Below are 13,120 nucleotides of genomic sequence, written 5' to 3'. Positions count from 1 at the left end.
TAAAGGTTATCTCCCCCCATAGTCATCATCCTCCTATTCCATATGGAGACCGGGGGATCTGCAAGGCCCGGGAGCCGCAGTGGATCCTCAGCTAAGCCTCCCCCAAACCGCAACTGGCTAAATCTCCATCAACCATTCCTCAACACTCCAAATAATCGACGAAGGCTTGCCTTCGGCTGAGACGGGGTCCTAGATAGTGAAATAGTAGGAATTTCGAGAGAAACTGACTTGCCTTTTTTTCCTGCATCTTGTTCCTGTTATTTTCTTAATTCTGTTTCAGCTTCTTCGAGCATCTCAGGAGTGTAGAAGAATCCTCCTGCTTTCTGAACCATTCTGCTCATCTTTTCCAGCAGCTCAGGGACTTCATTGTGTTCCTGGTCGTCGTTGTCAAAAACATGGTAATTCCACTTGCACGCTGTGACGAGGCTGAAGAGATCTTTATTTGACCGAATATAGTGTTCGATTTCCTCTTTTGGTTTCTGGTCTTCATTGGTGAACAAGATCATAGTGTGAGCATTTGTGTTTTTGCCAAAAGTGCTGCGAATGATTTTCAAAATGTTAATTTCCTCTTCTGTGAATCTATCGCCGAACCTCAGCACCAGCAGGAACACATGAGGACCAGGATGGGTGAGGGAGATGGATCTCTTGATCTCTGCCACCATCTCTTCGTCTGTTCTGTTAGGGTTACTCAGACCCGGAGTATCGACAACAACCACTTTTTGGTTGTTAATTTCATTGTCTTTCTTACAGCACTTCATTGTGGTAGCGCATAGACCGTTTGCTATGGGGAAACCACCTTCATTGCCCAGGATGGTGTTTCCTGAAGCACTCTTCCCAACTCCAACCTTTCCAAGCAGCACGATCCTCAGCTCCTTCACTTTGTCTGTTAGGATAATTCACAGGCGTTAGTTAAACACACACATCCATCAAGTTGTTCACCTAAAAGGAACAGTTCAGGGTCAGATGTTCATATTGACACCACTCACATGTCTGAACAGTCAATATGAAGCTACAGCCAAGCACTTGTTAACCTAGCTTAGCATAAAGACTGGAAACAGGGGGAAACTGCTAGCCTGTCCGAAGGTAACAGAATCCACCGATCACATATAGGTGATCGATGTGTTATGTAGACTGTTTAAAACATGGACAGAGTCTCCATGACATCACCTCTAGGTTTCAGAAGAGCCAAAGTAAGGCTCACAGTGGGAAGCACCGGCCTGTGCGGGTGTGCGGTATTTCAGGATTATCCAAGTTTCAAGTTCTTGATATTCCGTTTAAAACGGATTCCAGCAGCACGGAGGTTTTCCCAGCGTACACTTCACCGCACAGCAAACCGTATTATTTATTTGTGCATGAAAAGCTCTAAAAGGCATCAACACCATGAACATGGCCGAGTTCAGTGACGTGAACTAGCCTCGGTAACAGCTAACAGACAGCTAGCCACCCGAGACGCTCATTTATATTCTGAAACTCCACGAGGCCTTCTGAAGTTCATCATGAATTGAATATGTGGAAAGTTTAACTTCATCATACAAATGTACTTGCAGGATAGATTCCATCTACTGAGAGGAGTTAATATTGATCTCAGAGATAACTACTGTCAATTTAATGGACACATTTTGAACTAGATAAATATCAAACATATAATTCCTTTGCTGATGAATAGAATAAAAAACAAACAATAACTGCATTTTATTTTCCTGCACTAAAGTAAAGCAGAGCACACCTGATCATTTCTAACATGCCTCAGCGGGCAGAGCCTGCTGTACCTGCTCTGTGGTTGACTGCTTGCCTCCAGCTATTACAATTATACTTATAATATATAATATAATAATATATATATAATTAGACGGAGTAAAAATGTCCCCATCTTCACGTTCAGTGATGAAATCTTGTCTATAATAACTGAACTTCTTCAGGACATCAACTGAGATGTCTCTCTTACTAGAATTGCAAAATAAAATGAAATCATCACATTCAGAAACAAACAGTAAACATCTGTATCTGTAACCATAACGACCTTAATGAAACTTTCATTACTTTAATTATTTGCATTTAACAGCAATATTGAATCCAAAAGTCCTGTTTGTGACAAATTACATAAGCAAAGTAAAAACAAACAAATCAAGTCTGTGTATGTAAAAATTAGTGCTGGGCAACGATTACAATTTTTAATCGCGATTAATCTCATTGTTATGTGCAAAGTTCAATAATGAATTCTAAAGTAGTGTATTGTGCACTTTTATTTTAAAGTGCTGCTCTATGAACTAAAGGTGAATAACATTGTGTGTAAACACTTTAAACACATCAGGTTGTTGTTAGCAGCAGTGTTCTCTTCACACAGCAGCAGTTCTATCTCTTCACTATCTGTGCTCAGTGTGTGACTGTGTGTGAAACGTTCCACTGCTGTGCAACAGGAACAACATGTTTCACACCTTTCATCTACATGTGTGTGTTGTGTCTTCATGACAGTCAGAGCATGTGATGCAGCTCTACTCTTCATCACTATGATGCTGTAACTCAGAGGTGATGAAGGTGACCCAGCTCTACTCTTCATCACTATGATGCTGTAACTCAGAGGTGATGAAGGTGACCCAGCTCTACTCTTCATCACTATGATGCTGTAACTCAGAGGTGATGAAGGTGACCCAGCGATCAAAGAATGAAGACACTTTACCCACAATTTAGGTGTATTTTCCCTTTAACTCACGAGATGCAGCATGTTTTATACTTAATGTGAATATAATTCATACTCTGTTGGCATCTTATTCTGAAAACCGGATGTCCGTCTGAAGAAACCGGATGTTGTCTCACATCCGGTCGTTAACATCTCACATGTTGTTATCACAGCGCACTAGTAAAACTATTAGTGCTGGGCAAGTTAACGCGTTATTATCGTGTTAACGCATTAATTAATTAATGCCGACATTTATTTTATCGCGCATCAACGCAGTTTTTTTATTTTTTATTATTACATTTTTAACACAAGAACCAGGCAGCGAGCGGTGAACAGCTGTTTGTGTGGCGTCACTTCCTGCCGCTCCCCCCCACCGGGTGACACGCCCAGTCCGGAACCGTCGGTCCCTCCTGTCTCTCATGAACACACACACACGTACACCTGCGATCGTTTCGTTACAGGATCAAACGCGACAATATCAAAATACATATTGTCGTGTTTTTAAATATAAGAATAAAAATATTTTAACATATAAGCACGAGAGAACAAACTGCTCTTAACTCAACTCTTTATTAGCATAACTTCTTCATGCAGGTTACTGCCACGGTACAGACTACAGGTTCCATGCTTCACCTACATTCCCCTGGGTCCTAAGTCCCTCCAGGTACAGCTTCTTATCACCCTCTATGTACCAACGTACGTTTATAACAAATACCACACATATTACTGTAATCAGCGTTGCATATGTGTCTGACCACAATACCAAAAAAAGCTAAAAAATATTTTTAAAGTGTTTTGTTTGTAATATGTATAATAAGCATATCATTTAGTTATCACTGAAAGAAATGATTCGGCTCCCAGGTAAATGTTACATGTCTTAATCTATTTTATTTCATCAATTTTAATGTGTAATTGAATCCTACGTATCTTTTTAAATTGATCTCAAAATGTACTGCACTCGTTTAAAATTAGTTAATTCCATTCAAGTAAAAGTAATGAGAAAAAAATATATACAATTTAATTTCCACACGCTTTCCTGTCTGCGCATGGGCAGACTGCTAGAAATTAAAATTCTGAAGGCGGGGAGTTTTTCACTCTGGTGGATTTCCGTTAGAAGCTCTGCACTGCCGTCTGTCCACTGGTCTGTTTTCGGTAAGTAAGCAATTTATAACTATATGTGTGTTGTACTTGTTCTAAAACAGAGTTTTCTTTACACTTTAAAACAGTATTTGATAGAAAAAATCATTTAGCTGACACTATCAATTGTGTGTTTGCTACTTTAGCTAACGTTACAACAGCTAACGTTAGCTTAGTTGCTACTTTAGCTAACATTACAACCGCTAGCTTAGTTGTGTAGTAACATAATGTAAAGGTGATATGTATGTTAACATTAAGCTAACATGATATTGCTCTCAAGTGTAATGCTAGGTGAATTCAATTTTAGTAGCTTTTAGACTGTTTTAGTAGCTTGTGGACTTCACAAACATGCATGCAAATGTTAATGGACTATTTAATGAGTTGTAGACTGGCCATGCTGAATGCCAACTGTATATTCCTGACTGGGTGCATGTTTTTAAATCTTTTCAGTATGGTAGAATTAGACAAAGCTAGACAAAGCTAACTGTGAAATCACGTTAGTAAATGGTGTTGAAGATGCTCTCAGACAGCAAGGGGTTAATGTTACCGTTGCAGCCCTGACACAGGAACGTTAACGTTATATTGCAGCAGCAAGCTGCCGGTAATGTTAAATGAATATATATGAAGTGTTAAAGAACTGGTCTCTGTGAGAAATGTATCTGCAAACATCTTGAATGAAACTGATTTAGGAACTTATCATTCACTTGATATTGTCTCTAAAATGCTACTTAAATCCAGTTTTATGAGGATAATAAAACGTTCCACTGCAGATAGAGACACAACCTAACATCTGCATGTACACTAAAAGATAGTTTCTGTCAATATTAGTTCACATTGACCCAAAAGAGAGGTTAAGAAGAGAATGAGCTCTATACAGTAGAAGACATATACTACTTACCAGCCTCTAGAGGCTCCATCTCTTTCTTGGAAAAGCAGCTCATCTTTGAAGTCTTGTCTCGGTGGATGTCTTCTTCTGACTATTGTCATTTCCATCCCATCATCTTATATTATAGCTGCTCCTGGTTCCCTCCCCGTAAACACACGTGTCCTGTTTGTGGCTGGGAGCTGGCCAGTCACAAGCCAAGTTAAGTCTACCTACTCCGCAATGACAAACATATTCCTTTAGTTAAGTTCATAAAAAAGATCAAATGAAGAAATCCCCACAATACTAGACAATCCATCATAGTGTTGTAAAGACAGTTTAAGAGGTAAAAGTACAGGATCACAGAAGAAAGGTGGTCCAGGACCACAGTGAAGGTAATAAAGGACATTGTGGACACGCTTATTTACCCTCTTGTAAAGAGTTAGATGTTCAGGTTGATACCACTCTATTGTCTGTTGTTGAGAGAAATGTATACAAATTGTAAACACATATCATATTGTGCTCGCTTGCAATATATATGAATTAAAACTTAGCAAATATCACACACACACACACACACACACACACACACACACACACACACACACACACACACACACACAGCACTTAAACAGGATGCACATCCTGCCTACAAGCTGCCTCCTGTTATTAGAAGCGGAACGCCCTAACAACTGTCACACCCTCAGTGTCACACCCTCACTGTCACACCCTGTGAGAAACCTCATCGCTCTTCACAGAGAAACATAAGCACGCCTTAATGGAACAAATAGCATTATAATCATATCCTTCGGGACATCACATATATACATCTGCTTGCTTACTTGCTTGATTGTTGTATAAACCTGTAAAGGAAATAAACTTACTCTGAAATACCCACTAAAGGGATATAGAGAAATCTAAAAACTTTGTCTCCGAGTACTTTTTGTGCTCCGAGTGAACCCCCCTCTGACACAGCTTTAAGACGGGGCATCTTCCTGTGACGTGAAGGTGAGTGTGTATTCTTCCTATAAAACCTGAGACTGGTGATAGACATTAAAACGATACAAAATAAAAACAACGAGGCTGTTCAAAGTGGGGAAGAACACCCACAGGTACTACCTGCCTCAGAGTAGTTAAATCGTCTACTCAGCTCGGCAAAGTGAACCTACGTTAACCGGACCCCTTAACAAAAATCCTCCTTGAAATCGTTGCCCAACATTGATGAACCGTAGTAAGGAATCTAGGAGGCGGGAGGCGGCAGTATCCTGGTGAAATTAGATGGTCTACTAAAGACGAGAGGCCTAAAACAGACCGGCTGAGGCTGTCGCGTCATACTTGATATCTAGAAAAGCCCACCGGGGGTATTTGCTGAAGAGAGAAAACGCAACACTGTACCAGCACTGTGCCAGGAGTGCAAGCCACTCCTGGCACTTAACAATTGACCAGGTGACCACTTAATAATTGACCAGGTGAAACTAAGGCCACGTCCACACTACTCCGTTTCTATTTTAAACGCAGATGTTTTGCTACGTTTACACTGAGCGTCCACACTACGCCGGCGTTTTTAAGCACTGGAAACGGAGAAGTTTGAAAACAGAGGGTTGCGTTTTCGTGTGGACGGTTGAAAACGGATAAGTTTAGAAACGATGACGCCCACACCCGCGTTCACTACTTGATTGGTTCGTAGCAGTCATGACGTGTCCTTCCCTGATTCGTCACATGTCTATCACGTGACCGTTTCCCAGAAGTCATAAACAACAACATTGATTACCGATCGCCTACCAGGTTAATAGTTGTCGTTATTACAGGCGTTGTTGACCTTGTTGTCTTTACTAGCAGCTGTTGTTCAGTTAAAGTCTGCATTATTACGGAGGAAGCAGCTGTTAGTGGAGCGATTAGCGAGCGGCGTGTCCAGCGGTGTTATCAGACCTCCATCACAGGATTAAATCACTACAGGCCCGTCGCCCTGATGTCTGTGGTCATGAAATCCTTTGAAAGACTGGTGTTGACCCATCTGAAGAACATCACAGGACCCCTGCTGGACCCCCTGCAGTTTGCATACCGTGCAATACAGGTCGGTGGATGATGCAGTCAACATGGGACTGCACTACATGCTGCAACACCTCGACTCCCCAGGGTCATATGCAAGGGTTCTGTTTGTGGACTCCGCGTTCAACACCATCATCCCGGAGATACTCCAACCCAAACTCTCCCAGCTCACTGTGCCAGCCTCCACCTGTCAGTGGATCACAAACTTCCTGACTGACAGGACGCAGCAGGTGAGGCTGGGAAACACCACATCCAGCAACCGGACTATCAGCACTAGCGCCCCCCAGGGGTGTGTGCTCTCCCCACTGCTCTTCTCCCTCTACACCAACGACTGCACCTCAGAGGACCCAACGGTCAAACTCCTGAAGTTCGCAGACTACACCGGTCATCGGCCTCATCAGGGACGGTGATGAGTCTGCGTACAGGCGGGAGGTTGAACAGCTGGTCCTCTGGTGTGGTCAGAACAACCTGGAGCTGAACAGGCTCAAAACTGTGGAGATGACAGTGGACTTCAGGAGGAGCCCCCCAACACTGCCCCCCCTCACCATACTCAACAACACTGTATCCGCTGTGGAGACCTTCAGGTTTCTGGGATCCACAATCTCCCAGGACCTGAAGTGGGCTCCCAACATCAACACCATCAGGAAAAAGGCACAGCAGAGGTTGTACTTCCTGCGCCAGCTCAGGAAGTGCAACCTGCCTCAGGAGCTGCTGGTCCTGTTCTACTCCACCATCATCCAGTCTGTTCTCTGTTCCTCCATCACTGTGTGGTTTGGATCAGCCACCAAACAGGACAGGAACAGACTACAACGGACTGTCAGGTCTACAGAGAGGATCATTGGTTCCAGCCTGCCCTCCATCCTGGACTTGTTCACCTCCAGAGTCAGGAAACGGGCTGGAAAGATCTCTGCAGACCCTTCACACCCTGGACACAAGCTGTTCAACTCCTCCCCTCTGGTAGGCGCTACAGAGCACTGTACACCAAAACCACCAGACACAGGAACAGCTTCTTTCCACTGGCCGTCACTCTCATGAACAATAAATAAGTCATATTGCACTACTACCTCTGTTTGCACTATTGTATTATATATATATATACATACACACTTTTGTTTGGGATATATTTATACTTATATTGTATATAGCTGTTAAATGTCCTTATTTTTCTTATATTTCTCTTGTTTATTGTATATATTTCATGTGTGTGTATGTACGATGAGAGTAATGTGTAACCGGAGTCAAATTCCATGTATGCGCACGCATACATGGCCAATAAAGCTGATTCTGATTCTGATTCTGATTCTGTTTCTGAGCGGCCGTTTGAAGTCACAGTTAGCGGCTTTAGGGAGGGTGATGGACACAAAACTGAGGACTTTCCTTTTCTTATTAATGCTCATTTTGTTCTGCACAACTATTGTGAAGTCTGCAGATAAAATGTAAAAGGAACAAAAGCAGTAATTCCTCTCCAGTAGGACAGATAGTTAAGCCACCAGCAGAGCTACGAGTGAGAACAGACAACAAAACTGAGAGGAAAGGAGTGAGAGACGTGTGTTGGCCACATTTATGGATCATAATTTTAGAAATATGCTAACGGTATTTACAGGCATTAAACGTATAAGTATTATGTGTGTGTGCTCATTTGCAATAGTGTTGCGTGTGTCATAGAGCGAAGGTTTGAATCTCCGGGTGAGGCACGCACGCGCTCCCCGTACAAAGACAAGCTCTGACACACAGGTGGTTTAGCTTAAACTCGTAACTAGATGTGTTGTGAAGCGGGTTAGTCCGTGAGATATTATGTAGCAACAACAGGTGGAAAGCAGGAACAGCTTCTTCGCTATCCCTGAGAACGACTGGACTCCCACACACACAGCGGCCCCAACCCTGGCGTGTGTGTGTGTGAAGATAACGCGTCCCTGTGCAGGACAAGGTCAACTCCTCATGAGAATGAATAAAGAAACAGGGAAATGATAGGACGGGGCTCACAAACACTGAGAGGAGAGATGCGTGGACCGAGCCCTGACTTTCTGTCTGATGCTAGGGATACTTAATCAATTCTTGTGTTGTGTGAAACCATAGATCTATGCATTATGCTTTGATGCTTGACTTATTAAATTGTTAATACTTATAGATCGTCTACCGTCTTCTGTTCATCAATTGTAATTCCAATCGAACGATCTGCGCGGGGTCCTTCTGAAGGTGTAGTCTTTTGGAGTCAGATTATACAGTGGGCTTTTTGCCCGAGGGTAAATCCCCAACACAACCTACAACTGAACAAACATCAATATTTTAAAAGAAATTGGTGTTTTGTGACACGTTGATATTGTAACCGTAATTTAGCCGGTTGAAAAGACGGTGAAAATACGTCTAAGACGTTCAGACCCCATTTCAACGCGTTTTCAACCAGAAATCAACGTTGAAATCCGGGTTAGTGCTCACTGGGCTGCTTCTTATTAACCTAACCGCCTTCTTCCAAGGAAGCCTGTGAACCCGCCCAACTATATTTAATAACTGTCAACTCACACCAGCGTTCATGCGTCTCTCAGCCCGTTTAGCCGTTATTAATAATACAGAACGCTGTACTTTACTGATGCTGTGTTTTACATAAAGTAGTTCCCTTTCATGTGGAGTCACAGGAAAATAAATATGAAAAAATAAAGAGGAATAAATCAAAGAATACATATGAAAATTTAAAGAAATGTGGAAATAAAAAGACGAAACATAACAGGATAATAGCATTATCATTTATTGTTTACTTATTTATATATTTTAAAAATCTATTGCTGCCCAGTGAGCATTTTTCCGTTAAAAAGACGTTTACAAGACGTCTGTGGTGGAAAAAAATCTTTTTAACCTCCCAGTGAGGAATAATCACGATGGAACTTCTTAAAGTATTAAAAACATATTTAATGAGCAGACACTTCAATCAAAATTCAGCTGAATGGATAGAGCTCTTTCCCCACGGATGGTTCGGAGGTCTAACCCTAATAAAAACACAAAACAGAGTATATATGCGCGTTATCTCGTCTCCTCTCCCTTCACCCTCCCCCTCGCAGATGTTGTCGGCCGCTGCACCCACCAAGGCCAGGTTCCCAGCCTTATCGTGGGAAGAGGGTTAGGCTGGTATATGCAGGTTTAAGAGATACAAGTTATAACTAAAAGAACCATATGATAAATTTCCACAACGTCTACGGCAACGTTGAAAAGAAGTTCAGAATTGGTTTAAAAGTGAAAGTGTTTTCGCCGACTATTTGTAGACGTTGATTAAACGTTCACGCTTAGACCAGATTTAAACGTGATTTGCAATACTATAATATTTCGTCCTCTACATTGTGCCAATAATAATATATCATGATTTAGAGGCTTACTAAGACACCACATCCACATTTATCAGTTGAAAGCCAGTATTGGACATCACGTTGATATCTGGTCTAAACGTGAACGTTGAATCAACGTCTTCAAATAGTCGCTAAAAAACTTTCACCTTTCACCGTGTTTTAACCGTAAAATGCTGTCAGATCAATATGTAGCAACTAAATACTTAATGTTAGTAACACATCAACAGTTTCCACTTACAGGACAAAAGACCAAGTGACAGGCAGCAGTTCATTTGTATTTATTAAAGCACAATATAAATATAAACAATGTTCTTTATATAAAACCATAATCTCCTTCTCCTTCTTTAAATGTCGTTTTGAAAGCCACACAGGAGCCGGTTTCAGGAGATCTGCCATATTTTCAAGCTGGACATCTGTAAATAAAACAAGTATTAGAAAAACATATTGACTTTTAGACCAGCTGTGAAGGTCTCTTCACCGGAGACCACAGACGTATTTTAAACGTGTTTTCAACGGAACGATGCTGACCTGGATATTACACAGTATATACTTTATATTGTCTGTATATTGCTATAAGCCAAACAACAATGTTTTGACCGTGTTCTTATTAGTACATTACTTTGTTTTACTCACGTCCTCCACATTTAAACTGTGTACTCGCTGTCCGCCGTGTATTTTACATGTGAAATGTCCTAAATACTCTATTTTATAACGTTGGGCTACAGGGACAGTCCACAAAGAAAGTGTCTCCAACATTAACTAACACACGTGTCTATGTTTACTGTTCGTAACATGCTATCGCTACAAGCTAACATGCTAACACTACAAGCTAGCAGCCTCGCCCGCATGGTGAGCATAACATGATATTAGTGGTTTGGTAATGATATTTCGGTTTGCAATATCGGAATAAAGTAGTTCAAGTACTTACAGAGTACGTCGTTAGCGTGAAGCCTCGTTTATTCCGTCAGCTCATCACTCAGTAGAGCTCGCGAGCTCAAACCTGCCGTGTTTCTATCCATCGTCTCTAACTTAGAATAATGCGCAGAGTCCGTGCGCATGCGTGTTCCAGCAGTAAACACAGAGTTGTATTTTACGTGAACATACAGACAGAATGTGCTCTGCTCTCATTAGATGTCCTGGGAGCTTCTTGTTGACAGCACACAGTCTATAGTTCCATATTTACGACGTTTTATTTGAAACATTAAATGCGTTGAAATCACGTCTTCGTGTAGACCACATATCACCGGCCAGCATAATATGATTTTGGAGAAATACGTTTAAAGTAACCAAAATCGCGTCTCTTTCAACCTACAACTGAACAAACATCAATATATTAAAAGAAATTGGTGTTTTGTGACATGTTGATATTGTAACCGTAATTTAGCCGGTTGAAAAGACGGTGAAAATACGTCTAAGACGTTCAGACCCCAAATCAACGCTTTTTCAACCAGAAATCAACGTTGAAATCCGGGTTAGTGCTCACTGGGTTATTACTTACTTATATATAAATTACTCTTTATTTTTCTGTATATTTTCATTTACTTACTTATCCTCATTTAATAATGTAATTTATTTGTCTTTATGCTTTTGTTTTTCCGTATTATTTTCCCGAAATGCTCTCAAGGCAACAACTGAAGTCTACTTTGTTCAAACAGGAAGCGACGCTCGTGAGCAGCAGTGATGATGGAAGTCACAGGACAACACTGGAGCAGTGAGCGCGTGACTACACTCACAACACCGGAAGTCTCTAGCCGAGTTCACGCCTGCTGGCGGAGCCTCCACCGGGCCGACCTGTTTCACCAGGTGAGTAACCGTCGCTTCACCGTAACTCACCTGTCACAAGCTCCAGGGCCACCACGCCTCAGCCCGCAGGGTGAGACTGAGACTGTCGGTGTTAATAAGGCAGCGCCACACACCGCCCCCTGCTGGACGCAGTCTGCTACTGCAGCGTCACACACCGCCCCCTGCTGGACGCAGTCTGCTACTGCAGCTTTGACTCACAAACAGTAAAGAAAAGTAAATGCTGTTTGTTGTTGGAATGTGATACAAGTTGATGTACAATTAGGAGGTACTTGTACTTAACTTCTTTAGAACTGAATGAATCCTGAAGAACATAAACAATATATAATAATACATAAATCATAATATACTACATATAGATATATACATATCAGTGCCAGAGATCAAAGATTACACAAGAAGAATAAAACAATAGAGCAGAAATATAAACATATATGAACAATAGAGTAATAAATATCAAGTGTAAGAGAAGTAAAAGTGACACCATGATGAATAAATAAAGAGTAATACAAGTAAACAACATAAGAATAAACACAAGATTAAATATATAAAGTACATTTAATATATATGTTGTTGATGATACTCTTGAAGCAGCAGCTTAGCTTAGCATAAAGACAGCTAGCCTGCTGAACATTGGTCTGGATAGAAGCTGAGACGTTGTGGTTTCACTGAAGACGTTAAAAGTGATTTTAAATGTTTGTTCCTCCAGCAGACAAACAATCTGAAACATTAAAAACATCAAGAATAAAGATTAAAGTCAAAGTATCAACAGTGAGCTGAGAGGAATCTCATGAGATATTATAATTCATAAACAACATGAAGGACCCGTAGAGGTTCAAATACATGAAGTCTGGTTGAGAGAGAACAGCTGATCTCTGACCTGTGACCTGGTTTCTCTGTTTACAGTCGGTACAAGAGCCTGTAGACAGAACGGAGGGCACGCCTTAACACGCTGCTCATAGCTCTGACAAATATTTACAGTGAGGAGGAGGAGGAGGAGGAGGAGGAGAGGGAGGAGAGGGAGGAGAGGGAGGAAGAGGAGGAGGAGAGGAGAGGGAGGAGGAGGAGGAATAGAGGGAGGAGGAGGAGGAGGAGGAATAGAGGGAGGAGGAGGAGGAATAGAGGGAGGAGGAGGAGGAGGAGGAATAGAGGGAGGAGGAGGAGGAGGAGGAGGAATAGAGGGAGGAGGAGGAGGAATAGAGGGAGGAGGAGGAGGAGGAGGAATAGAGGGAGGAGGAGGAGGAGGAGGAGGAATAGAGG

At 41.8% G+C, this 13,120-nt stretch overlaps 1 protein-coding gene across 3 annotated transcripts; it reads right to left on the bottom strand.

Moving 5' to 3' along the window:
* LOC142937898 (GTPase IMAP family member 9-like) lies at nt 1–12,991 on the bottom strand. 3 transcript variants are annotated; one of them, XM_076081015.1, is made up of 4 exons: nt 12,741–12,991; nt 11,894–12,581; nt 4,713–4,909; nt 1–883 (listed from the first exon to the last, which is right to left on the bottom strand). In XM_076081015.1, the coding sequence occupies exons 3-4, from the start codon at nt 4,753–4,755 to the stop codon at nt 258–260; spliced, it is 669 nt and encodes a 222-aa protein (XP_075937130.1). In that variant the 5' UTR covers nt 4,756–4,909; nt 11,894–12,581; nt 12,741–12,991; the 3' UTR covers nt 1–257. The 3 variants fall into 3 exon arrangements, with proteins under 3 accessions (XP_075937130.1, XP_075937129.1, XP_075937131.1); XM_076081014.1 differs by having other exon boundaries at nt 11,894–12,991; XM_076081016.1 differs by lacking the exons at nt 11,894–12,581; nt 12,741–12,991 and adding an exon at nt 5,105–5,237.
* Nucleotides 12,992–13,120: the final 129 nt, after the last annotated feature.

This window comes from Anarhichas minor, unplaced genomic scaffold, assembly GCF_050575085.1.
Source record: "Anarhichas minor isolate MPS153535 unplaced genomic scaffold, ASM5057508v1 ptg000077l, whole genome shotgun sequence".
NCBI lineage: Eukaryota > Metazoa > Chordata > Actinopteri > Perciformes > Anarhichadidae > Anarhichas > Anarhichas minor.
This window is presented reverse-complemented; position numbering and strand designations above follow the sequence as displayed.

Bases quoted from the DNA above. Each gene is read 5' to 3' on its own strand.
- LOC142937898 (XM_076081014.1), bottom strand. From the start codon at position 4,755: ATGAGCTGCTTTTCCAAGAAAGAGATGGAGCCTCTAGAGGCTG. The intron at 884-4,712 runs GTAAGTAGTATA...TTATCCTAACAG, and splicing joins GATGGAGCCTCTAGAGGCTG to ACAAAGTGAAGGAGCTGAGG.